This window comes from Nerophis lumbriciformis, linkage group LG26, assembly GCF_033978685.3.
Source record: "Nerophis lumbriciformis linkage group LG26, RoL_Nlum_v2.1, whole genome shotgun sequence".
Classification (NCBI taxonomy): Eukaryota; Metazoa; Chordata; class Actinopteri; order Syngnathiformes; family Syngnathidae; genus Nerophis; species Nerophis lumbriciformis.
Genome location: NC_084573.2, coordinates 11,770,001 through 11,797,500, shown reverse-complemented (window position 1 = coordinate 11,797,500; position 27,500 = coordinate 11,770,001). Strand labels below are relative to the sequence as shown.

The window sequence follows — 27,500 nt, the reverse complement described above, 5'->3', positions numbered from 1 at the left end:
TGTGAAAAGCCGTAGATATTATGTGACTGGGCCAGCACGCAAAGGCAGTTTCAATAATACACCTGATGATAAATCGAGGTCTACTGGAATCCACCATTTGAGAAAATAAGGGTTCGGAATTCGTAAAGATTTGTTTTCCCTTTGAGCCGATAATGAAATGAAGCCCTACCTTTAAGTCCACCACAGCCTCTGTGTGTTTATCCACAGGTGAGTCAGAAGGGCCGAAGGTTAAAATCCCATCCCGGGCGATCTTCACTTGTTTCTTGTACGCGTAGTAGAACTCAACACACTGAGCCACGGTCTTGGTCTGCACCTGGAATTGAAGATGTCAAAGATCCCTTTCAAAATGTGACCATTGATATTACTTCCTACAAACATATCGTCTGCCATCACATGCCAAACAATAACTGGACTATATCTTTCAAACTTTCACACAGAGAGACCCTGCAAGATTTCCTGATTAAGAGCCATGACGGAAGACCCCAAATCTATCCAGCGGTGCCTTTTTATCCAGACCGGAACCCCCGCAGAGTATTTTCCTGACAGAATACAGACACAAAGCTGACCTGCCAAATTGTCACAGGTAAGACGCCGCCTGTGTAAAAAAAAAAAGGTCTTTCCAAAATGCTGCATGTGGCTTCAAGCCAGTTTCCTGGGCTGTGTGAAAGGCACAGGTGAATGGGTAAAGGCTGTCAGTGAAAGTGCATACATCAAACTGCAGGAAAACCTTTTGGAATGGTGGAAATTGGTCGAGAAAAACCAGATTGCTGCCTGCCACAAGTAAATTTAGGACCGCCAAAAGCAAAGAAAAAACTTTTAAGACTTTGTGATACAGTAAGGAAGAGGTGTCAAACTCAGGGCCAAGGGCCAGATCTGGCCCACATCATTTAAAGGCCTACTGAAACCCACTACTACCGACCACGCAGTCTGATAGTTTATATATCAATGATGAAATCTTAACATTGCAACACATGCCAATACGGCCGGGTTAGCTTACTAAAGTGCAATTTTAAATTTCGTGCGACATACCCTGCTGAAAACGTCTCGGTATGATGACGCCGGCACGTGACGTCACGGATTGTAGAGGACGTTTTGGGACAGCATGGTGGCCAGCTATTAAGTCGTCTGTTTTCATCGCAAAATTCCACAGTATCTGTGTTGGTGAATCTTTTGCAATTTGTTCAATGAACAATAGAGACAGCAAAGCAGAAAGCTGTAGGTGGGAAGCGGTGTATTGCGGGCAGCTGCAGCAACACAAACACAGCCGGTGTTTCATTGTTTACATTCCCGGAAGATGACAGTCAAGCTTTACCATTGGCCTGCGGAGAACTGGGACAACAGAGACTCTTACCAGGAGGACTTTGAGTTGGATGCGCAGACGCGGTACCGTGAGTACGCATGCAGCTGCGGCTTCCAAACATTTGATCGCTTGCCCGTACGTGCGTGCCGCTATGTGCATGTCATGTACGTAACTTTGGGGACTTTGGGGAAATATATGTGCTGTATGAACTTTGGGGAGGTGAACGGTACTTTGGGCTGTGGGATTGAGTGTGTTGTGCAGGTGTTTGAGTTGTATTGGCGGGTTATACGGACGGGAGGGGGGAGGTGTTTGTTATGCGGGATTAATTTGTGGCATATTAAATATAAGCCTGGTTGTGTTGTGGCTAGTAGAGTATATATGTCTTGTGTTTATTTACTGTTTATTTACTGTTTTAGTCATTCCCAGCTGAATATCAGGTCCCACCCGCCTCTCACAGCATCTTCCCTATCTGAATCGCTCCCACTGCCCTCTAGTCCTTCACTCTCACTTTCCTCATCCACAAATCTTTCATCCTCGCTCAAATTAATGGGGAAATCGTCGCTTTCTCGGTACGAATCGCTCTCGCTGCTGGTGGCCATGATTGTAAACAATGTGCAGATGTGAGGAGCTCCACAACCTGTGACGTCACGCTACTCGTCTGCTACTTCCGGTACAGGCAAGGCTTTTTTATCAGCGACCAAAAGTTGCGAACTTTATCGTCGATGTTCTCCACTAAATCCTTTCAGCAAAAATATGGCAATATCGCGAAATGATCAAGTATGACACATAGAATGGACCTGCTATCCCCGTTTAAATAAGAAAATCGCATTTCAGTAGGCCTTTAATGTGATCATTTGATTTAGTCCACCGCATCATTTATTGTGGTCTGCTACATCAGTGTTTTTCAACCACTGTGCCGTGGCACACTAGTGTGCCGTGAGATACAGTCTGGTGTGCCAAACTGTATCTCTGTCAACTGTCTAATTTCACCTATTTGGGTTAAAAATATTTTTTTGCAAACCAGTAATCATCGTCTGCAAATGATGTGTTGTTGTTGAGTGTCGGTGCTGTCTAGAGCTCGGCAGAGTAACCGTGTAATACTCTTCCAAGTCAGAAGTGGCAGCTTGTAGCTAATTGCTTTGTAAATGTCAGAAACAGCGGGAGGCAGTGTGCAGGTAAAAAGGTGTCTAATGCTTAAACCAAAAATAAACAATATTTCCAGGATTCCAAGGGCCACCCCAGTGTGACCTGTATGGCTGTTGACCAAGTATGCTTGGCATTCACTTGTGTGTGTGAAAAGCCGTAGATATTATGTGACTGGGCCGGCACGCAAAGGCAGTGCCTTTAAGGTTTATTGGCGCTCCGTACTTCTCCCTACGTCCGTGTACACAGCGGCATTTTAAAAAAGTCATAAATTTTACTTTTTGAAACCGATACCGATAATTTCCGATATTACATTTTAAAGCATTTATCGGCGGATAATATTGGCAGTCCGATATTATCGGACATCCCTAGCTGTAATGCTTTTTTTCCCCGGTTTATACCAAACTGTATTGTTGATTTAACATAATCCCTCCATGTATGTGCACTTCATATGTACAAAACCCAAAACCAGTGAAGTTGTCACGTTGTGTAAATGGTAAATAAAAACAGAATACAATGATTTGCAAATCCTTTTCAACTTATATTCAATTGAATGGACTGCAAAGACAAGATATTTAATGTTCCAACTGGAAAACTTTTTTTGCAAATATTAGCTCATTAGGAATTTGATGCCTGCAACATGTTTCAAAAAAGCTGGCACAAGTGGCAAAAAGACTGAGAAAGTTGAGGAATGCTCATCAAACACTTATTTGGAACATCCCACAGGTGAACAGGCTCATTGGGAACAGGTGGGTGCCATGATTGGTTATAAAAGTAGATTCCATGAAATGCTCAGTCATTCACAAACAAGGATGGGGCGAGGGTCACCACTTTGTCAACAAATGCGTGAGCAAATTGTCCAACAGTTTAAGAACATTTCTCAACCAGCTATTGCAAGGAATTTTAGGGATTTCACCATCTACGGTCCGTAATATCATCAAAAGGTTCAGAGAATCTGGAGAAATCACTGCATGTAAGCAGCATGGCTGAAAACCAACATTGAATGCCCGTGACCTCGGATCCCTCAGGCGGTACTGCATTAAAAAGCGACATCAGTGTGTAAAGGATATCACCACATGGGCTCAGGAACACTTGAGAAAACCACTGTCAGTAACTACAGTTGGTCGCTACATCTGTAAGTGCAAGTTGAAACTCTACTACGCAAACCAAAGCCATTTATCAACAACACCCGGAAACGCTGCCGGCTTCGCTGGGCCCGAGCTCATCTAAGATGGACTGATGCAAAGTGGAAAAGTGTTCTGTGGTCTGACCAGTCCACATTTCAAATTGTTTTTGCAAACTGTGGACGTCGTTCGTATCTGTACGCTTTTGGTGCGGAGAAGACCCTCGTTTTGAAAACGAAAGTAAAGCCGGCAATGAGACATATCCTCACTTCCTTATCCGCGGGAAAAAGTGTGCCATCAATCCCATGGGAAGCCATCTGGTTGCCGTAGGAACGATCAGAGTCGTGTATAAAGTATGGCCAACTCTATTTTGGTTTCCAATAGAGATGTCCGATAATGGCTTTTTTGCCAATATTCCGATATTGTCCAACTCTTAATTACCGATTCCGATATCAACCGATACCGATATATACAGTCGTGGAATGAACACATTATTATGCCTAATTTTGTTGTGATGTCCCGCTGGATGCATTAAACAATGTAACAAGGTTTTCCAAAATAAATCAACTCAAGTTATGGAAAATAATGCCAACATGGCACTGCCATATTTATTATTGAAGTCACAAAGTGCATTATTTTTTTTAACATGCCTCAAAACAGCAGCTTGGAATTTGGGACATGCTCTCCCTGAGAGAGCATGAGGAGGTTGAGGTGGGTGGGGTTGGGGGTGGAGCGGGGGTGTACTAGCGTCCCGGAAGAGTTAGTGCTGCAAGGGGTTCTGGGTATTTGTTCTGTTGTGTTTATGTTGTGTTACGGTGCGGATGTTCTCCCGAAATGTGTTTGTCATTCTTGTTTGGTGTGGGTTCACAGTGCGGCGCATATTTGTAACAGTGTTAAAGTTGTTTATACGGCCACCCTCAGTGTGACCTGTATGGCTGTTGACCAAGTATGCCTTGCATTCACTTGTGTGTGTGAAAAGCCGTAGATATTATGTGACTGGGCCGGCACGCAAAGGCAGTGCCTTTAAGGTTAATTGGCGCTCTGTACTTCTCCCTATGTCCGTTTTAAAAAGTCATAAATGTTACTTTTTGAAACCGGTACCGATAATTTCCGATATCACATTTTAAAACATTTATCGACTGATAAGATCGGCAGTCCGATATTAGCGGACATCTCTAATTAGTATTATTATTATTGAATTAAGCATACTTTTGTGTGCAAAGGATACTTGTGTTATTCCTTTTTACCACATATAATGCACCATTTCTCAAGTTCCTAAAAAATATGTCACTGTTTACTACTGCAGGTAAAAAAGTTATGCATGGACATTTTAAAAATGTTAATTGTATTCACAGTTTTTATTATGTACCGTATTTTCCAGACTATAAGGCGCACTTAAAATCCTTTTTTTCCCCGCTCTGTACTTCTCCCTACGTCCGTGTATCACTCCGTACAGCGGCGTTTTAAAAAGTCATACATTTTACTTTTTGAAACCGATACCGATAATTTCCGTTATCACATTTTAAAGCATTTATCGGCAGTCCGATATTATCAGACATCTCTAGTTTCCTACATGGCGCCCTGTAGTCACGTGAGGGGCTTTTAACCAATCATTGAGGAGATTGTCTGGCCACACTCTCTCTGATTGGTCAAAAGCCCCTCATGCAACACTGCTATTATCAAGGGGCCAACTGACGCCAAGACGCATATCATGGTTTTACAATTCCTTGTTTCCATATGAGTTGGGAAATTGTGTTAGATGTAAATATAAACGGAATACAATGATTTGCAAATCCTTTTCAACCCATATTCAATTGAATGCACTGCAAAGACAAGATATTTGATGTTCAAACTCATAAACTTTATTATTTTTTTTGCAAATAATAATTAACTTAGAATTTCATGGTTGCAACACGTGCCAAAGTAGTTGGGAAAGGGCATGTTCACCGCTGTGTTACATGGCCTTTCCTTTTAACAACACTCAGTAAACGTTTGGGAACTGAGGAGACACATTTTTTAAGCTTCTCAGGTGGAATTCTTTCCCATTCTTGCTTGATGTACAGCTTAAGTTGTTCAACAGTCCGGGGGTCTCCGTTGTGGTATTTTAGGCTTCATAATGCGCCACACATTTTCAATGGGAGACAGGTCTGGACTACAGGCAGGCCAGTCTAGTACCCGCACTCTTTTGCTATGAAGCCACGTTGATGTAACACGTGGCTTGGCATTGTCTTGCTGAAATAAGCAGGGGCGTCCATGGTAACGTTGCTTGGATGGCAACATATGTTGCTCCAAAACCTGTATGTACCTTTCAGCATTAATGGCGCCTTCACAGATTTGTAAGTTACCCATGTCTTGGGCACTAATACACCCCCATACCATCACACATGCTGGCTTTTCCACTTTGCGCCTATAACAATCCGGATGGTTCTTTTCCTCTTTGGTCCGGAGGACACGACGTCCACAGTTTCCAAAAACAATTTGAAATGTGGACTCGTCAGACCACAGAATACTTTTCCACTTTGTATCAGTCCATCGTAGATGAGCTCAGGCCCAGCGAAGCCGACGGCATTTCTGGGTGTTGTTGATAAGCGGTTTTCGCCTTGCATAGGAGAGTTTTAACTTGCACTTACAGATGTAGCGACCAACTGTAGTTACTGACAGTGGGTTTCTGAAGTGTTCCTGATCCATGTGGTGATTTCCTTTACACACTGATTGTTGGAATAATTGTTTGTAAGTTATCACAAAAGAAATGTTGTATTATGAATGCTGTATTTCAAATGTTGTATTATGAATGCTGTATTTCGAGGCCTAACAAAAGGATGAAGTCTCGGGAAACGCCACTGTGAGTTCAGCACGGACAGATGGCAGGATGTGCTCAACTCCTGGAGGAACTCTCTTTGAAGTGTTAAACGAACTCTCTTTGAAGTAATTCACAAACTCTCTTCCAACTATTTGGTCAACGCTATTTACGACACGCTGCCCTCTTGAAGTCACTGTGGACAGGAGACGGGAGGGGTTGTCCATTGTCCTCCAACTCTCTTCCAACTATTTGGTCAACGCTATTTACGACACGCTGCCCTCTTGAAGTCACTGTGGACAGGAGACGGGAGGGGTTGTCCATTGTCCTCCAACACCTGCCCCAGCTGGATCCAGGAAGAGCCAAGCCCGAGAAGTCCTCTTCTTGGACTTCAAAGCGACTGAAAACAATGACTGTTTTACATACCTCCCTATTCCTATTGTGACATATGTTGGTGCGTGAACATGGAACATCTGAATTAAAAGAGGAGACGAGAACCTTCTTCGTCAGAGCGTGGTGCAGGACTGTGCAGAGAGTACAGTGACCATGTCTTTCCTCAATTGAGTCCAAATTGAATTCTGTCTCTGTTTGATTCCTTGCCTTTTGTCTTGTGTAACAGATGTCCTGTATTTGAACCTGACATCTAAATTGGTCCTTCGAGCCGGATTCCAACACGTCTGACGATTCCAGCATGAGTGAGTGAAACCAGAGGACCATGGCAACCAAATCCTGATTGAGGAACTGCTTTTTCTTCATTTCGGGCTGGAATTGAAAGACTGACGGAAAATCCGAGGACAAAAGGAAGGAAGGCAGAGAGCAGTGAGTACGTTTTAAATTGACGAAGAAAGAAACGACTGAGAGAAAGCGTGTGACTGAAGGTTACGACGCATAGACAAACCCTGTAAATCCTAGGCTCTAACAGGTAAAACAAACCCTGTAAATCCTAGGTTCTAACAGGTAAAAAAGCCAAATTAGAGGGACGTCGGAGTCCAACGTCCGTGAGTATTAAAATTTTAAATAAAAACTGAATTAAGATAAAAACTGAAGAGGCCAAAAGACTGCAGGTAAACGGAACCGCGAAAACTGGAATCCGTAATATCCATAAACAAACATACTAGGGGGTGTCGGAGCCCACAATAATTTGAAATATCCGTGAACCATTATCCTGGGGACGTCGGAGTCCAACAGACCTAAAATGGTCTATTCAGAATAAAAAACTGAATTTTGTCCGTGAAAAAACAATAACCTGGAGGGCAATGGAGTCCACATGTAATATACATTGAAATTTCCGTAGATCAATATACTGAAAGGTGTGAATGTGAGAGTGTGTGGGAGTAATCGCCATTAGGCTATCACTCCATATTAAAGTTGTGAGAAGTAAATAGTGGGTTATTGTGGATGCTCTAGGCAAGACACCTCCACTGGGGAACCATCTCCAGTAGAAGCGACGTGTACCACAATAATAAATTAAACCACTATCTTACAACAAAAACAAAAGTAATCCTTATAAGTTTTCGGCTCTGTAGGGGGCGACGGATTACTCCAAATTTACAAAATGGGGAAAGGGACAAGTAAACCAAAGGTTAGTCCAAAAGACGAGTTAAAATGTAAAGACTGGAAAGCGGTAGAAATAACAAACCCAGATTTACTGAAATTTCTCGATGACTGGATATCAAAACATAAATTTACCGGATGCCTCAAAGTAGGTGATATTCTAAAGTTGCGAGAATCAATAATAGAAAAATGCGGAAGTAACAGAAAAAAGCTAGCCAGAATGGGGTGGGACCACACGGGGTGCTGGATGAGAATGGCTCAAAATAGAGAAGACGGAGAAAGACAGAAAAAAAAGGAAGAGCAGGAAGAAAGGAAAATAAAAGGAAGAGAAGAGGCAAAAGAAAGGGCTAAGAGAGAAAAAAGCTAATGTTTCATAGAACAGAAGATTATGAAACAGGGCCAGTTAGGAAAAAGCAAATAGGAGAATAATCTCAAAGTGCTAACGTGAGAGAAAAGTAAAAAGAAATGAAGAAATGGGGAAAAATCAATAAGAATTAATGCAAAATGAAATAAACTAATGCGAAAGAGAGATAATGGGGGTATTGAAATAAGAGATGAAGAAAAGGGAGATGAAGATATACATGTATGTTTGGATATATAAAGAGCGCTTTTATATATACAAATATATATATATGTATAGTTAAATAATGGAACAAATAAAAACCTAGATTAATAACTATAATAAGAGTTGAGAGGTATAGTATGATAAAATGATAAAGTGGGTTACATGTTTATTAGCTGAGGGAAGAAAAAAAAAAAAAAGGAGAGAAGCTCAAGTGTTGCTGACCTTTGCCCTTAAGAGTGTACTCACGCACTTACACACCACCGTGTGAGTGTGTGTGTGTGTGTGTGTGTGGCGCAGTGGGGGAGGTGTGGAAGTGAATTTATTACATGTAAATTTAAAGTAGGTTTAACTTTGAAGTGTAGTATAACATTCTTAAGTTAGATTGTTTTAGACATTTGCAACACCATACATCTGAGTGTTGAGCTAAGATAAGATAAGGACGTATAGACAGTTAAGTGAGTTTAAAACATTACCGTATTTTCCGCACTATAAGGCGCACCTAAAAACCACAATTTTTCTCAAAAGCTGACAGTGCGCCTAATAACCCGGTGCGCTTTATTACGATTCATTTTCATAAAGTTTCGGTCTCGCAACTTCGGTAAACAGCCGCCATCTTTTTTCCCGGTAGAACAGGAAGCGCTTCTTCTTCTACGCAAGCAACCGCCAAGGAAAGCACCCGCCCCCATAGAACAGGAAGCGCTTCACCCGCCCCCATAGAACAGGAAGCGCTTCACCCGCCCCCGGAAGAAGAAGAAAAAACGCGCGGATATCACCGTACGTTTCATTTCCTGTTTACATCTGTAAAGACCACAAAATGGTTCCTACAAAACGATCCGGTTCATAAAAAGACGCAATCTCTCCATCCGCACACGGATTACTACCGTATTTCACAGCAACTGAACCGCACTGTGGAACGGGAGCACGTACGGTGAATATTCGCTCCACAGGGAATGAGAAGTCATCCTTCACTGTGGTTCTAGCTTGCCATGCTAACTTCCACCCATCCAAAAGAGACCTTTCCAGCCGGCGTCATCATAAAAGCTAACTCGAAGGGATGGATGGATGAAGAAAAGATGAGCGAGTGGTTAAGGGAAGTTTACGCGAAGAGGCCGGGTGGCTTTTTTCACACAGCTCCGAAGGCGAACACACCTTCACTAAGACGGGCAGATAGCGCCGGTCGACATACGCCAACATCTGCCAGTGGATCGTAAATGCCTGGGCAGATAGTTTCGGTCACAACTGTGGTCCGACCTTTCCGGAAGGCAGGATTCACAGAACTGCTGGACAACAGTGACACTGACTCCGGTGACTTCGACGAGACGGAACCGGCCATTTTGGATCCCGTATTCGCCCAACTTTTCAATTCGGACACCGAAGACGAAGAATTCGAAGGATTTACGAATGAAGAATAACTTCAGAAGGTGAGCGCTATGTTTATTTTGTGTGTTGTGACATTAACGTTCGAGCAACATTATGTTGCTATTGTTCTACACCATTTTGAATTTTACTATGTTTGTGATTGCACATTTGCGTACATTTTGGGACAGAGTTGTTAGAACGCTGGTTTTCAATATATTATTAAAGTTTGACTGAACTATCTGACTGTTTTTTTGACATTCACTTTAGCGCAGCGTTTTTTTGACATTCACTTTAGCGCAGCGTAGGCGCGGCTTTTAGTCCGGGGCGGCTTATTGGTGGACAAAATTATGAAATATGTAATTCATAGAAGGTGCGGCTAATAATCCGGTGCGCCTTATAGTGCGGAAAATACGGTACTTAAAAAATGCATAAAGTAATATGTATAACATTTGAATTAGGAGGAAAAATAACATTAGCGTTATTAAATCATCTACATAGTGAAAGACACAAAATAAGCAAAATAAAAGTACAATTATGCAAAAGAGAAGTAAAGAATCTAGGACGTTCTCTAAACAAAAATGGACGCACTATTGTGGAAAATAGAAAAACTAAGTACGGCAAGTACAAAAACCACAAATAAAGAAGCAAATGAGGTAATTTCTAGGATTAACTAATTATTGTAGAAGTTGAATACCAAATTATGCTGAAATAGTAGCTCCTTTAAGTAAATTAATGAAAAAATGTAATCATCTGTAGAGTGGAATTCAGAAGCTAAAGCAGCATTCTGTGAAATAAAAATAGAACAGAATGTGCGGTTGTTACAGTAACGAACATTTTTAAAGCTATCAAATGACCATCAAATTGCTCAATGCAAGCGGCAGAACTAGAAGCACTAATAGAAGCATGTAAATTAATGAAAGATCAAAAGGTCACAATATATATAAAGATAGCCAAAATATAGGAATTATTAAGTCAACAGGAAAATCTGCAACACATTGGAGAACTGATAAAATAAAAAAAAGAGAGAGAAAGAATTAATAGAAGCAGTACAGCTACCAGCTAAAATAGCAATATGCAAATGTGCGACACACACCAAAGGAACAGACACAGTATCAATAGGAAATGTGTTTGCTGACAAAACAGCAAAACAAGCAACAGAAAAGGAAATACATATTTCAAACTACAAACTAGCGCATGATATACTAAAAGATATGCAACAACAAAGTACTCCAAAAGAGAAAGATAAATGGATACACATTTGATTTTGATAATGAAGTGCATCCAAAGACTCATATATTTAAGCATATCAAGGATTCTTCCAATATTATACTGAGGAACAACTTGATGACGTAGGCATAGAAAATACATTTTCTTTGATTCATTTTAATTGTAGAAGTCTACCAAAACACTTTTCTAAAATCAAAAATGTTTTGGAGTCGCTTAAAGGTAGATTTAAGGTAATTGCTTTATCTGAAACATGGATAAAGAAAGGCAAGGAGGTTGATCTGAAATTAAAGGACTATGATCTGTATGTCACTAGCAGAGACAATAGGACTGGAGGAGGGGTGGCCCTCTATGTATATAATGAACTAAATGCAGACCAGTTAAATGTATGATAATGGCCATACATGTGTTAATGGGGTAATGGCCATACATGTGTTAATGGGGTGTGTAGCTGTTGAGATAGAATTAGAACAAAACAGAAACATTGTTGTTACATGTGTATATAGAAAACCAGGATCAAAAGTGGAAATCTTTATGGATAAATTAGAGGAAATGATTAATGGTCTAAATAAAAATAGGACTATCGTAATTTGTGGAGATTATAATATTGATCTTCTAAAGGTAGATTCACATAAACAAACATCAGATTTTGTAGAGATATTATATGAAAAAGGGCTGTACCCATTAATTACAAAGCCTAGTAGAATAACCACAACTAGTGCAACCTTAATAGACAAAATCTTTACAAATGTTTTAGGGATTCACATCACTACTGGGTTAGTGATAAATGACATAAGTGATCATCTGCCTATATTTGCAATATTTGACTATCAATTCCCTAAAAGAGCATATCATCAAATACTTAAGAGGAAAAGAAGTGTCGATCATATTAACAACTTCAGGTATGACCTATTAAAATAAGAGTGGGAAGAGGTGTATACAGACGATATAAACACGGTCTATGATTCTTTTCGTAAACATTATATTACTCTGTATAACAAGCAGTGTCCTGAGGTTCCATGCAGATCTAAACACAGGCAAAATAATGCACCTTGGATGATAAACAGTTTGAAAAATGCATGTAAGGCGTTTATCAAATCAAGAACAGAGAATGCTGAAAAACGCTGTAAGAACTACAAAAACAAGTTGACCAATATATTGAGACAAGCAATGAAAGGAATACAAAGAAATTATGAGGATGATGTTGAACAAAAAAGACATCTATGTATGTCCAGACAATAAACCAATCTTACAAAGAAAAATCGGTATAAGTGAGCAGCAATATTGAGCCAAGGTTGAACTCATGGCTCAACAGGAGGGATATGAATGCCCTTATACAGAAGTACTATACTTCCTATAGTTTAATTCTTATAAAAAAAATTGTATAAAACATCTATGCAATTAACTAAATAAGAGTGAAGGAAAACATTATTGTCTGGTCATAGTAGATGCATTTTCAAAGTAGTTAGAAATATTTCCTAAAGGAAAAGCAGATGTGCTGACAGTAGCAAAAGCATTATGCAAATATTTAGTAAAAATGTACATTAACATTACAAGTACAACAGGACTAACACCATTTGAAAGATAGTGGAAAGACCAAGCTGAGTACACTTAGCACATAGTAAAAAGGTCATATAATGGAAAAAGTATTTGGGATTGTATTTACATTGTAGAAAGGTCATATAATGGGAAAAAAAAAGTATTTGGAATTGTATTTGTGTTATCAAAGGGACATGTTAACTAGCACACTACAAATTCCACTGTGACAAAGTTGTAAGCATACCATTTGATGGTGTGTCAAAGTTTGATAATAATTGGTTCCTGTTTTGGTAATTAATTTGTTCCTTATGGCGGAGCAAGTGGGAAAGGCTACAAAAACTGATTGTGTTGTATGTATAAGCCCAGACAATTACTCAAGATGAGTCAAAAAAAGTTGAATTGAAGTAATGAGCAAAACAAAATTGACCCTGTAGCTAAAGAGACAAAACAGAAACCAATATTTGATAAATATGTGAAAAAAGCTAATTATACCTGCATTAACATGCAAGACTCTGTACAACAGTTAGGAAACGTATCATCAGATAACTGCATACACATAGTTAAAGTATCAATATTTGTACAAGAATTGTTAACACGCCTGAACAGTTTGATATCTGAACATTGGAAAATAATTAGACATGATGTAAACTGGCAAAGTGTTGTAGATCCAACTTATATTGATGGGTGTCCAAGAGGTGTATCTGACGACTATAAATTGGTAAATCAAGTTGCAGCTGAATTTGAATCATCCGTCTACTGGTGGTGTACGATTAACAAGAATGTTGACAGAATAAACTATGTCCACTACAACGTACAGAGATTGGGAAATTGGACACAGGCTGAACTTGAAGCAGTCGCTGATCAACTCGCCGCCACCTCCCTTATGGCCTTTCAAAACCGTATGGCGCTAGACATGTTGTTAGCGGAAAGAGGGGGTGTGTGCGCAATATTTGGTGAACAGTGTTGCACGTTCATACCAAACAACACCGATGCAGAAGGTAGCCTGACCAAAGCACTGGAAGGCCTTCGCACCCTCAACGGTAAAATGAAAGAGCACTCAGGCATAGATACATCTATGTGGGATGGGTGGATGGACGGTTTCGGCAAATACAAGTCTTTGGTATCATCAATTCTAGTATCTATGGCCGTGTTTGTAGCAATACTGACGTTGTGTGGATGTTGTTGTATTCCCTGTCTGCGTTCTCTGCTTAACCGTCTGATTACCACAGCGATTAGCCCAGCAGATGATAAAGCTGTTCAGATGCACCTCCTGGCGGACGATAAGGAAGATGAATCTGATGATGGGGATACCTACCTGGATGGTGTTCCTGATCTGTTTCCAGACCCAGTAACGATGAGAAAAATTGATGTTGAACTCTGAGTGTAAACATAACTTGGCCCTAGGAAAATGAACCATTAACTGAAAATCGCAAGAAGAAGTTATTGGGGATGAAGAGAATCTGGGGAGGTTTTTGCGATAAACAGGGGGGAAATGTTGGAATAATTGTTTGTAAGTTATCACAAAAGAAATGTTGTATTATGAATGCTGTATTTCAAATGTTGTATTATGAATGCTGTATTTCGAGGCCTAACAAAAGGATGAAGTCTCGGGAAACGCCACTGTGAGTTCAGCACGGACAGATGGCAGGATGTGCTCAACTCCTGGAGGAACTCTCTTTGAAGTGTTAAACGAACTCTCTTTGAAGTAATTCACAAACTCTCTTCCAACTATTTGGTCAACGCTATTTACGACACGCTGCCCTCTTGAAGTCACTGTGGACAGGAGACGGGAGGGGTTGTCCATTGTCCTCCAACTCTCTTCCAACTATTTGGTCAACGCTATTTACGACACGCTGCCCTCTTGAAGTCACTGTGGACAGGAGACGGGAGGGGTTGTCCATTGTCCTCCAACACCTGCCCCAGCTGGATCCAGGAAGAGCCAAGCCCGAGAAGTCCTCTTCTTGGACTTCAAAGCGACTGAAAACAATGACTGTTTTACATACCTCCCTATTCCTATTGTGACATATGTTGGTGCGTGAACATGGAACATCTGAATTAAAAGAGGAGACGAGAACCTTCTTCGTCAGAGCGTGGTGCAGGACTGTGCAGAGAGTACAGTGACCATGTCTTTCCTCAATTGAGTCCAAATTGAATTCTGTCTCTGTTTGATTCCTTGCCTTTTGTCTTGTGTAACAGATGTCCTGTATTTGAACCTGACACTGATGTCGCTTGTTGATGCGAGGGATCGAAGGTCACGGGCTTAGCTGCTTACGTGCAGTTATTTCTCCAGATTCTCTGAACCCTTTGATGATATTACGGACCGCAGATGGTGAAATCCCTAAATTCCTTGCAATACCTGGTTGAGAAAGGTTTTTCTTAAACTGTTCAACAATTTTCTCAGGCATTTGTTGACAAAGTGGTGACCCTCGCCCCATCCTTGTTTGTGAATGACTGAGCATTTCATGGAATCTACTTTTACACCCAATCATGGCACCCACCTGTTCCCAATTTGCCTGTTCACCTATGGGATGTTCCAAATACCGTATTTTCCGCACTATAAGGCGCACCTAAAAACCACAAATTTTCTCAAAAGCTGACAGTGCGCCTTATAACCCGGTGCGCTTTATTACGATTCATTTTCATAAAGTTTCGATCTCGCAACTTCGGTAAACAGCCGCCATCTTTTTTCCCGGTAGAACAGGAAGCGCTTCTTCTTCTACGCAAGCAACCGCCAAGGAAAGCACCCGCCCCCATAGAACAGGAAGCGCTTCTTCTTCTACTGTAAGCAACCACCCGCCCCCGGAAGAAGAAGAAAAAACGCGCGGATATCACCGTACGTTTCATTTCCTGTTTACATCTGTAAAGACCACAAAATGGCTCCTACTAAGCGACAAGGATCCGGTTCATAAAAAGACGCAATCTCTCCATCCGCACACGGATTACTACCGTATTTCACAGCAACTGATATTCCTGTGAACCGCACTGTGGAACGGGAGCACGTACGGTGAATATTCGCACCACAGGGAATGAGAAGTCATCCTTCACTGTGGTTCTAGCTTGCCATGCTAACTTCCACCCATGGTGATATTCAAAAGGAAGACCTTGCCAAAAGAGACCTTTCCAGCCGGCGTCATCATAAAAGCTAACTCGAAGGGATGGATGGATGAAGAAAAGATGAGCGAGTGGTTAAGGGAAGTTTACGCGAAGAGGCCGGGTGGCTTTTTTCACACAGCTCCGAAGGCGAACACACCTTCACTAAGACGGGCAGACAGCGCCGGACGACATACGCCAACATTTGCCAGTGGATCGTAAATGCCTGGGCAGATATTTCGGTCACAACTGTGGTCCGAGCTTTCCGGAAGGCAGGATTCACAGAACTACTGGACAACAACAGCGACACTGACTCCGATGACTTCGACGAGACGGAACCGGCCATTTTGGATCCCACGCTTGCGCAACTTTTCAATTCGGACACCGAAGACGAAGAATTCGAAGGATTTACGAATGAAGAATAACTTCAGAAGGTGAGCGCTATGTTTATTTTGTGTGTTGTGACATTAACGTTCGAGCAACATTATGTTGCTATTGCTCTACACCATTTTGAATTTTACTATGTTTGTGATTGCACATTTGCGTACATTTTGGGACAGAGTTGTTAGAACGCTGGTTTTCAATATATTATTAAAGTTTGACTGAACTATCTGACTGTTTTTTTGACATTCCCTTTAGCGCAGCGTAGGCGCGGCTTATAATCCGGGGCGGCTTATTGGTGGACAAAGTTATGAAATATGTAATTCATTGAAGGTGCGGCTAATAATCCGGTGCGCCTTATAGTGCGGAAAATACGGTAAGTGTTTGATGAGCATTCCTCAACTTTATCAGTATTTATTGCCACCTTTCCCAACTTCTTTGTCACGTGTTGCTGGCATCAAATTCTAAAGTTAATGATTATTTGCAAAAAAAAAAAATGTTTATCAGTTTGAACATCAAATATGTTGTCTTTGTAGCATATTCAACTGAATATGGGTTGAAATGGATTTGCAAATCATTGTATTCCGTTTATATTTACATCTAACACAATTTCCCAACTCATATGGAAACGGGGTTTGTCCAAAGCACACGGGGCGACCTTTACCACACCCATCAGTCAATGTGAGGAGACCAGAGCGTGAGAGAGGAAAAAAGCGTACCAGTTTTTGCACCAAGAAGAAGTCCTTCCTGTAGGCGGAGATTCCTTTATTGAAGTAGTGCTTCTCTTCTGCACTCCAACTGTCGGAGCCTGCCGGGAAACAAAAAGGAGGAAGTGTGGCCCTATGACAACGTGGTGTGGTCAAGGCCGTCCGAACAGAAGACGGGCTCAACTTACCCGAGTAGTGATAACCTGCCAGGTGATGGCCTTTGGGGAAGATTGGCTTTTGAAGCAGCAGACGTCTGAGTGTCTCCTAAAAAGCATGAAAAAAAATACATTATTTATAATGTACAGTACAGGCCAAAAGTGTGGACACACCTTCTCCTTTTCTTTATTTTCATGACTATTTACATTGTAGATTGTCACTGAAGGCATCAAAACTATGAATGAACATGTGGAGTTATGTACTTAACAAAAAAAGGTGAAATAACTGATGTTTTATATTCTATCCATCCTTTTTTCTACCGCTTGTCCCTTTTGGGATCACGGGGGGGTGCTGGAGCCTATCAGCTGCATTCGGGCGGAAGGCGGGGTACACCCTGGACGAGTCGCCACCTCATCGCAGGGCCAACACAGATAGACGGACAACATTCACACTCACGTTAATTCCTTCAAAATAGCCACCCTTTGCTCTGATTACTGCTTTGCACACTCTTGGCATTCTCTCCATGAGCTTGAAGAGGTAGTCACCTGGAATGGTGTTCACTTCACAGGTGCGCTTGAAGCTCATGGAGAGAATGCCAAGAGTGTGCACAGCAGTAATCAGAGCAACGGGTGGCTATTTTGAAGAAACTAGAATATTTAAAGTTAGGTGTGACGAAATTATTCTCTGCATTTGACCCATCACCCTTGACCACCCCCTGGAAGGTGAGGGGAGCAGTGAGCAGCAGCGGTGGCCGCGCCCGGGAATAATTTTTGGTGATTTAACCCCCAATTGCAACCCTTGATGCTGAGTGCCAAGCAGGGAGGTAATGGCTCCCATTTTTATAGTCTTTGGTATGACTCGGCCGGACAACCGACCGATCTCAGGGTGGACACTCTAACCACTAGGCCACTGAATAGGTCCTGAGTAGAAGCTCCTCGAGAGAATGCCAAGAGCAAAGGGTGGCTATTTTGAAGAAACTAGAATATTAAAGTTAAAGTATCAATGATTGTAACACACACACACTAGGTGTGGCGAAATTATTCTCTGCATTTGACCCATCCCCTTGTTCTACCCCCTGGGAAGTGAGGGGAGCAGTAAGCAGCAGCGGTGGCCGCGCTCGGGAATAATTTTTGGTGATTTAACCCCCAATTCCAACCCTTGATGCTGAGTGCCAAGCAGGGAGGTAATGGCTCCCATTTTTATAGTCTTTGGTATGACTCGGCCGGGGTTTGAACTCATCTTAGCTGACATTGCTTAACACGATAAGTAATGAATAATTCACCTGGTAATCACAGTGTTAAAAATAACATTGAAATATAAAAAATGATCATGCATTTTAATCCATCCATCCGTTTTCTACCGCAGCTGTTCAAGAAGTCGCATTAATAGTAAGAAGTGTATTATTTATTATTGGTTAGCTTCAGAATAACAATGTTATTAAAAGGATTAAAGGCTTACTGAAAGCCACTACAACCGACCACGCAGTCTGATAGTTTATATATCAATGATGAAATCTTAACATTGCAACACATGCCAATACGGCCGGGTTAGCTTACTAAAGTGCAATTTTAAATTTTGCGCGAAATATCCTGCTGAAAACGTCTCGGTATGATGACGTCAGCGCGTGACGTCACGGATTGTAGAGGACATTTTGGGACAGCATGGTGGCCAGCTATTAAGTCGTCTGTTTTCATCGCAAAATTCCACAGTATTCTGGACATCTGTGTTGGTGAATCTTTTGCAATTTGTTCAATGAACAATGGAGACAGCAAAGAAGAAAGCTGTAGGTGGGAAGCGGTGTATTGCGGCCGACTGCAGCAACACAAACACAGCCGGTGTTTCATTGTTTACATTCAAGAAAGATGACAGTCAAGCTTTACCATTGGCCTGTGGAGAACTGGGACAACAGAGACTCTTACCAGGAGGACTTTGAGTTGGATGCGCAGACGCGGTACCATGAGTACGCATGCAGCTGCGGCTTCCAAACATTTGATCGCTTGCCCGTACGTGCGTGCCGCTATGTGCATGTCACGTACGTAACTTTGGGGACTTTGGGGAAATATATGTGCTGTATGAACTTTGGGGAGGTGAACGGTACTTTGGGCTGTGGGATTGAGTGTGTTGTGCAGGTGTTTGAGTTGTATTGGCGGGTTATATGGACGGGAGGGGCGAGGTGTTTGTTATGCGGGATTAACTTGTGGCATATTAAATATAAGCCTGGTTGTGTTGTGGCTAATAGAGTATATATATGTCTTGTGTTTATTTACTGTTTTAGTCATTCCCAGCTGAATATCAGGTCCCACCCGCCTCTCACAGCATCTTCACTATCTGAATCGCTCCCACTGCCCTCTAGTCCTTCACTCTCACTTTCCTCATCCACAAATCTTTCATCCTCGCTCAAATTAATGGGGAAATCGTTGCTTTCTCGGTCCGAATCGCTCTCGCTGCTGGTGGCCATGATTGTAAACAATGTGCAGATGTGAGGAGCTCCACAACCTGTGACGTCACGCTACTCGTCTGCTACTTCCGGTACAGGCAAAGCTTTTTTATCAGCGACCAAAAGTTGCGAACTTTATCGTCAATGTTCTCTACTAAATCCTTTCAGCAAAAATATGGCAATATTGCGAAATGATCAAGTATGACACATAGAATGGACCTGCTATCCCCGTTTAAATAAGAAAATCGCATTTCAGTAGGCCTTTAAGAGACTTGTTATACTCTAAAAATGTTGGTCTTACTTAAAAATGCACGCATTTAGTTGTATTCAGTGTTAAAAAATATTATATGGCTCTCGCGGAAATACATTTTAAAATATTTGGCTTTCATGGCTCTCTCAGCCAAAAAGGTTCCCGACCCGTTTTAGTGTATGGAAGGATGGGAATTGATAAGATTTTTCCGATTCCGATAAAATCAATATTAGCCAGAGTGGATCTGTGTTTGTGATCATCGTTGAAAGGCACTAACCACACTGCAAAAAGTCAGTGGTCAAAAACAAAAGAAAAAAAAATACAAAAATGAGGGGTATTTAATTTGAACTAAGCAAAATTATCTGCCAATAGAACAAGAAAATTCGGCTGGTCAAGACTTTCCAAAACAAGTAAAATTAACGAACCTCAATGAACCCAAAAATACCTTAAAATAAGTATATTCTCACTAATAACAAGTGCACTTTTCTTGGTAGAAAAAAAAAAAGAGACCTTTTTGCTCAATATGTTGAAAAATATTCTTAAATGAAGTAAATGCTAGTGCCATTATCTTGACATAATGATATGCGCTCGGCATCATGATTATTTTTTTTCATGCCTGAAGTAAGAAATGATTACTTTAAAAAAGCAGTTTTATACTTGTGAGTGTTGATGACACAGCTTTGCAACAGTTGATATTCTAGTTTCAAGCATGTTTTACTCAATATAGGTCATCAAATCTCAGCAACAAGCTGTAATATCTTACTGAGATCATTTAGGACCAACAAATTTAAAACAAGTAAAACACTCTAACATAAAATCTGCTTAGTGAGAAGAATTATCTTATCAGTCAGGAAATAAGCAAATATCACCCTTATTTGCATACTTGCCAACCTTGAGACCTCCGATTTCGGGAGGTGGGGGATGGGGGGCGTGGTTAAGAGGGGAGGAGTATATTTACAGCTAGAATTCACCAAGTCAAGTATTTCATACATATATATATATATAAGAAATACTTGACTTTCAGTGAATTCTAGCTATATATATATATATATATATAATTATTTTATTATATATATATATATATATATATATATATATAAATAAGAGAAATACCTGAATTTCAGTGTTCATTTATTTACACATATACACACACATAACACTCATCTACTCATTGTTGAGTTAAGGGTTGAATTGTCCATCCTTGTTCTATTCTCTGTCACTATTTTTCTAACCATGCTAAACACCCTCTCTGATGATGCATTCTGCTTCGTCTCCTTGTTGTGTGCGCAGTTGTGCACTGCTCTCTCTAAAAGCCCTAAGTGTTATTGTCACATATACATGTACAGTAGATGGCAGTATTGTCCTGTTTAAGAGCGTCACAACATTTCCCTTTACGGCAGACGAACTGCTTTACGGTAGAGGGAAACATGACTGCTGTTGTGTGTTGTTGCCGCGCTGGGAGGACGTTAATGAAACTGCCTATGAATAAACCCACATAAGAAACCAAGAACTCGCCCTCGATCATTCCACAGTTATAACGTGAGTGGGCAGGCACGCTGTTTATATTGTGGGAAAGCGGACGTGAAAACAGGCTGTCGACACGTCACTCAGGTCCGCCTGAATTTTGGTAGATTTTCGGGAGAAAATTTGTCCTGGGAGGTTTTCGGGAGAGGTGCTGAATTTCGGGAGTCTCCCGGAAAATCCGGGAGGGTTGGCAAGTATGCTTATTTGAGATATTTAATCTTACTGAGATTTCAGTTTTTGCAGTGTATTCCGTACAATTGACCACTAAATGGGAACACCCGAATATGTTTTTCAACTTGTTTTAGTCGGGGTCACTAAACACTGCATGAATATAGGGCAAAATTGCCCCAAAATGATAATTTGATGAAATAAAAGCATGTTTTAGTGTATGGAGGGATGGGAATTGATAAGATTTTTCAGATTCCGATAAAATCAATATTAGCCAGAGTGGATATGTGTTTGTGATCATCGTTGAAAGGCACTAACCGACAATGGCGATCATGTAATTTTTCAAGAAAATCGTCCGATACTGATGGGTAGCCGATTGATGAGAACATCCCTAGTTTCCAATAGCCCGCACGGATGTACTCACAAGCACATTTCCTCCACTTTCATGTAAACAATGCAAAGCCAGCTCCTGGTTGGTTCCTCCGCCATCGATCACGCTGGAACACGCCATTTTCATCAGATTCTCCACTAGGAAGACAACATGTGGAAGATTAGCGGGCAGATACGGCTACAAAAAATGTTTCTTTTAAATGCTACCAACCGCTGTCCGGTTCTGGGTGTTGAAGCCGTGTGTCATTTAAAGGAAGCCAAACCAGGTCAGCCTGGTGCTGGTCCGACTGGGCCGAGTGCTGTTGCACCAAGTCGGGAATTTCCGCCTGGTGCTGCTGCCCGATGTTGATGCGGCTGGACACGCAGAGGAGCAGCAGGTTAGACGCTGGCCATACGTTGAGAACATACCCACCCCAAAACCAGCGAAGTTTGCACGTTGTGTAAATGGTAAATAAAAACAGAATACAATGATTTGCAAATCCTTTTCAACTTATATTCAATTGAATAGACTGCAAAGACAAGATACTTAATGTTCAAACTGGTAAACTTTGTCAATTTTTGCAAATATTAGCTCATTTGGAAGTTGGCACAAGTGGCAAAAAAGACTGAGAAAGTTGAGGAATGCTCATCAAACACTTATTTGGAACATCCCACAGGTGAACAGGCTAATTGGGAACAGGTGGATGCCATGATTGGGTATAAAATCAGCTTCCATGAAATGCTCAGTCGTTCACAAACAAGGACGGCGGCGAGGGTCACCACTTTGTCAACAAATGCGTGAGCAAATTGTTTAAGGACAACATTTCTCAACGAGCTATTGCAAGGAATTTAGGGATTTCACCATCTAAGGTCCGTGATATCATCAAAAGGTTCAGAGAATCTGGAGAAATCACTGCACGTAAGCGATGATATTACGGACCTTCGATCCTTGCATTAAAAACCGACATCAGTGTGTAAAGGATATCACCACATGGGACACTTCAGAAAACCACTGTCAGTAACTCCAGTTGGTCGCTACATCTGTAAGTGCAGGTTAAAACTCTATTAGGCAAACCGAAGCCATTTATCAACAACACCCAGAAACGCCGCGGACTTCACTGGGCCCCCGAGCTCAGCTAAAATGGACTGATGCAAAGTGGAAAAGTGTTCTGTGGTCTGACGAGTCCACGTTTCAAATTGTTACTGGAAACTGTAGACGTCGTGTCCTCCGGAACAAAGAGGAAAAGAACCATCCGGATTGTTCTAGGCGCAAAGTTGAAAAGGCAGCATGTGTGATGGTATGGGGGTGTATTAGTGCCCAAGACATGGGTAACTTACACATCTGTGAAGGCACCATTAATGCTGAAAGGTACATACAGGTTTTGGAGCAACTTCCAAGCATGGACGCCCCTGCTTATTTCAGCAAGACAATGCCAAGTTACGTGTTACAACAGCGTGGCTTTGTAGTAAAAGAGTGCGGGTACTAGACTGGCCTGCCTGTAGTCCAGACTTGAAAATATGTGGCGCATTATGAAGCCTAAAATACCACAACGGAGACTGTTGAACAACTTAAGCTGTACATCAAGCAAGAACGGGAAAGAATTCCACCTGAAAAGCTTCAAAAAATTGCTCTCCTCAGTTCCGAGTGTTGTTAAAAGGAAAGGCCATGTAACACAGTGGTAAAAATGCCCCTGTTGCTGCCATTAAATTCTAAGCTAATGATTATTTGCAAAACAAAATGAAGTTCCTCAGTGTGAACATTAAATATCTTGTCTTTGCAGTCTATTCAATTGAATATAAGTTGAAAAATTGTATTTACACAACGTGCCAACTTCACTGGTTTAGGGTTTAGTACAAAGGCACTCACGGTTCAAGGCTCACAGGTGTGGCGTCGGTGATCAAAGGCAGAACGGGCGGTGTGATGTCTGAACTCGCTGCAGAAACAAAAGAGGTTGAGCGCGGGTGAGGACGTCGGTGTCAGAGGACTAAGCAACGGGACTCACTGGAGCGTAGGAGACTCCTGACGGACGTCTTGGGCGTGGGTGGCGGCGGTGGTGGCGGCGGCGGGAGGATTTGGTTGCTCACGGCGAAGTTGGTGAGAAAAGCGGAGAAGTAGAGTCCGGAGCCTTCCCGCACGGGAGACAGGATGGGCGGGGGCGTGTACGGGGGCAAAGTCATGGGGTTGTCCGGCAGGCGGATGGGGGAGCGTAGATTGCTCTGGTAGGCGCTGATGCTGGAGTAAACGGACGCCGGGATGAAGGTGGAGGGTCTGGGCGGGGGGATGATGAGCGGCTCCGGGCGGGGGCGCCGCTTTTGTTTGGCCTTACCCTCTTCGTCTAGACCTTGGTCACTTTCTGCATCCTGAGTGTGAGAAGGACAACTTTAGGACACTCTAGTTCAGACGTCTTCAACGGGGCCCTAAAAACATTCATAAATAATCACAGTATAATTCTATTCAAGTTAGCGTTCAAGCTAGCTAGCGATTAGCACACTAGTTGCCAGCCGGTTCATAGTGGTGCTATACTGTATTCTTTGCATATCTTAATATTGCACAATAAGTCTAAGTATAACAAGGTGTCTTTGGGACATATCTCTCCAGCTGGCAGCTAGCACACTCGTTGCCTGCTAGCAATTAGCGCGCTAGCTAGAAATTAGTACGGTAGTTGCTAGCTTGCTAACAGTAGCGCTTTATACTGTCCATCCATCCATCCATTTCCTACCGCTTATTCCCTTCGGGGTGGCGGGGGGCGCTGGAGCCTATCTCAGCTACAATCGGGCGGAAGGCGGGGTACACCCTGGACAAGTCGCCACCTCATCGCAGGGCCAACACAGATAGACAGACAACATTCACACTCACATTCACACACTAGGGCCAATTTTTTAGTGTTGCTGTATTCTTTGAATATCTTAATATTGCACAATAACAAGGTGTCTTTAGGACACCGTACTCCAGCTGGCAGCTGGCGCACTCGCTGCCTGCTAGCGATTAGCACACTAGCTAGAAATTAGTACGGTAGTTGCTAGCTTGCTAATAGTGGCGCTATACTGTATTCTTTGGATATCTTAATATTGCACAATAACAAGGTGTCTTTAGGACACCGTACTCCAGCTGGCGCACTAATTGCCTGCTAGCGATTAGCGCGCTAGTTCCTTGTTAGTAATTAGCGCTATAGTTACCAACTAGCTAATAGTAGCACTTTATACTGTATTCTTTGAATATCTTAATATTGCACAATAACAAGGTGTCTTTAGGACATCGTACTCCAGCTGACAGCTAGCGCACTCGTTGCCTGCTAGCGATTAGCGCACTACTCGCCAACTACAAAAAGTAGTACGGTAGTTGCTAGCTTACTAATAGTGGCGCTATACTGTATTCTTTGAATATCTTAATATTGCACAATAAAAAGGTGTCTTTAGGACACCGTACTCCAGCTGGCAGCTAGCGCACTCGTTGCCTGCTAGCGATTAGCGCACTACTCGCCAACTACAAAAAGTAGTACGGTAGTTGCTCGCTTGCCAATAGTGGCACTATACTGTATTCTTTGGATATCTTAATATTGCACAATAACAAGGTGTCTTTAGGACACCGTACTCCAGCTGGCAGCTAGCGCACTTGTTTCATGCCAGCGATTAGCGCGCTGGTTCCTAGTTAGTAATTAGCACTATAGTTACCAACTAGCTAATAGTAGCACTTTATACTGTATTCTTTGAATATCTTAATATTGCACAATAACAAGGTGTCTTTAGGACACCGTACTCCAGCTGGCAGCTAGCGCACTCGCTACCTGCTAGCGATTAGCACACTAGCTAGAAATTAGTACGGTAGTTGCTAGCTTGCTAACAGTAGCGCTTTATACTGTATTCTTTGAATATCTTAATATTGCACAATAACAAGGTGTTTTTAGGACACCGTACTCCAGCTGGCAGCTAGCGCACTCGTTGCCTGCTAGCGATTAGCGCACTACTTGCCAGCTAGAAATTAGCACGGTAATTGCTAGCTTGCTAATAAAGGCTCTATACTATATGATTTGAATGTCTTAATATTGCACAATAACAAGGTGTCTTTAGGGCATCATACTCCAGCTTTCAGCTAGCACACTCGTTGCCTGCTAGCGATTAGCACACTACTCGCCAGCTACAAAAATGAATACGGTAGTTGCTAACTTGCTAATAGTGGCGCTATACTGTATTCTTTGAATATCTTAATATTGCACAATAACAAGGTGTCTTTAGGACATATCTCTCCAGCTTGCAGCTAGCGCGCTAGTTGCCTGCTAGCGATTAGCGCACTACTCGCCAGCTACAAAAATTAGTACGGTAGTTGCTAGCTTGCTAATAGTGGCGCTATACTGTATTCTTTGAATGTCTTAATATTGCACAATAACAAGGTGTCTTTGGGGCATATATCTCCAGCCGACAGCTAGCGCACTCGTTGCCTGCTAGCGATTAGCACACTAGCTAGAAATTAGTACAGTAGTTGCTAGCTTGCTAACAGTAGCGCTTTGTACTGTATTCTTTGGATATCTTAATATTGCACAATAACAAGGTGTCTTTAGGACACCGTACTCCAGCTGACAGCTAGCGCACTCGTTGCCTGCTAGCGATTAGCACACTACTTGCCAGCTAGAAATTAGCAATGTAGTTGCTAGCTTGCTAATAGTGGCGCTATACTGTATTCTTTGAATATCTTAATATTGCACAATAACAAGGTGGCTTTAGGACACCGTACTCCAGCTGGCAGCTAGCGCACTCGTTGCCTTCTAGCGATTAGCACACTACTTGCCAGCTACAAAAATTAGTATGGTAGTTGCTAACTTGCTAATAGTGGCGCTATACTGTATTTTTTGAATATCTTAATATTGCACAATAACAAGGTGTCTTTAGGACACCGTACTCCAGCTGGCAGCTAGCGCACTCGTTGCCTGCTAGCGATTAGCACACTACTTGCCAGCTAGAAATTAGCAATGTAGTTGCTAACTTGCTAATAGTGGCGCTATACTGTATTCTTTGATTATCTTAATATTGCACAATAACAAGGTGTCTTTAGGACACCGTACTCCAGCTAGCGCACGCGTTGCCTTCTAGCGATTAGCACACTACTTGCCAGCTACAAAAATTAGTATTGTAGTTGCTAACTTGCTAATAGTGGCGGTATACTGTATTCTTTGAATATCTTAATATTGCACAATAACAAGGTGGCTTTAGGACACCGTACTCCAGCTAACAGCTAGTGCGCTAGTTGCTAGTTAGTTATTAGCGCTATAGTTACCAACTAGCTAATAGTAGCGCTTTATACTGTATTCTTTGAATATCTTAATATTGCACAATAACAAGGTGTCTTCAGGACATCGTACTCCAGCTGGCAGCTAGCGCACTCGTTGCCTGCTAGCGATTAGCGCACTACTCGCCAGCTACAAAAATTAGTACGGTAGTTGCTAGCTTGCTAATAGTGGTGCTATACTGTATTCTTTGGATATCTTAATATTGCACAATAACAAGGTGTCTTTAGGACATATCTCTCCAGCTGGCAGCTAGTGCGCTATTTGCTAGTTAGTAATTAGCACTATAGTTACAAACTAGCTAACAGTAGCGCTTTATACTGTGTTCTTTAAATAACTTAATATTGCACAATAACAAGGTGTCCTAAAGACACAAGTTGCAAGCTAGAAATTAGCACTCTGGTTGCCTGCTAGCGATTAGCGCACTATTTGCCAGTGAGTCAATAGTGGAGGATTGTTGGTTTAAGGGTGCATGGCGATAATGGGAGCTAATTCTTCCGGTTGGCAGACTGAGCATCAAAAATAGGAGTCAAA

General features: G+C 41.9%; 1 protein-coding gene across 2 annotated transcripts in view; it reads right to left on the bottom strand.

Moving 5' to 3' along the window:
- mideasa (mitotic deacetylase associated SANT domain protein a) overlaps positions 1 to 27,500 on the bottom strand; it is a 65,978-nt gene that overhangs the window by 11,670 nt on the left and 26,808 nt on the right. For both annotated transcript variants that reach the window (XM_061987371.2, XM_061987373.2), the window contains 7 exons: positions 23,691 to 24,048; positions 23,555 to 23,621; positions 21,920 to 22,062; positions 21,743 to 21,846; positions 16,972 to 17,047; positions 16,796 to 16,884; positions 170 to 313 (listed from right to left, as the gene is read on the bottom strand). In XM_061987371.2, the coding sequence (XP_061843355.2) occupies positions 170 to 313; positions 16,796 to 16,884; positions 16,972 to 17,047; positions 21,743 to 21,846; positions 21,920 to 22,062; positions 23,555 to 23,621; positions 23,691 to 24,048 (981 nt within the window). The remainder of the gene's footprint in view (positions 1 to 169; positions 314 to 16,795; positions 16,885 to 16,971; positions 17,048 to 21,742; positions 21,847 to 21,919; positions 22,063 to 23,554; positions 23,622 to 23,690; positions 24,049 to 27,500) is intronic.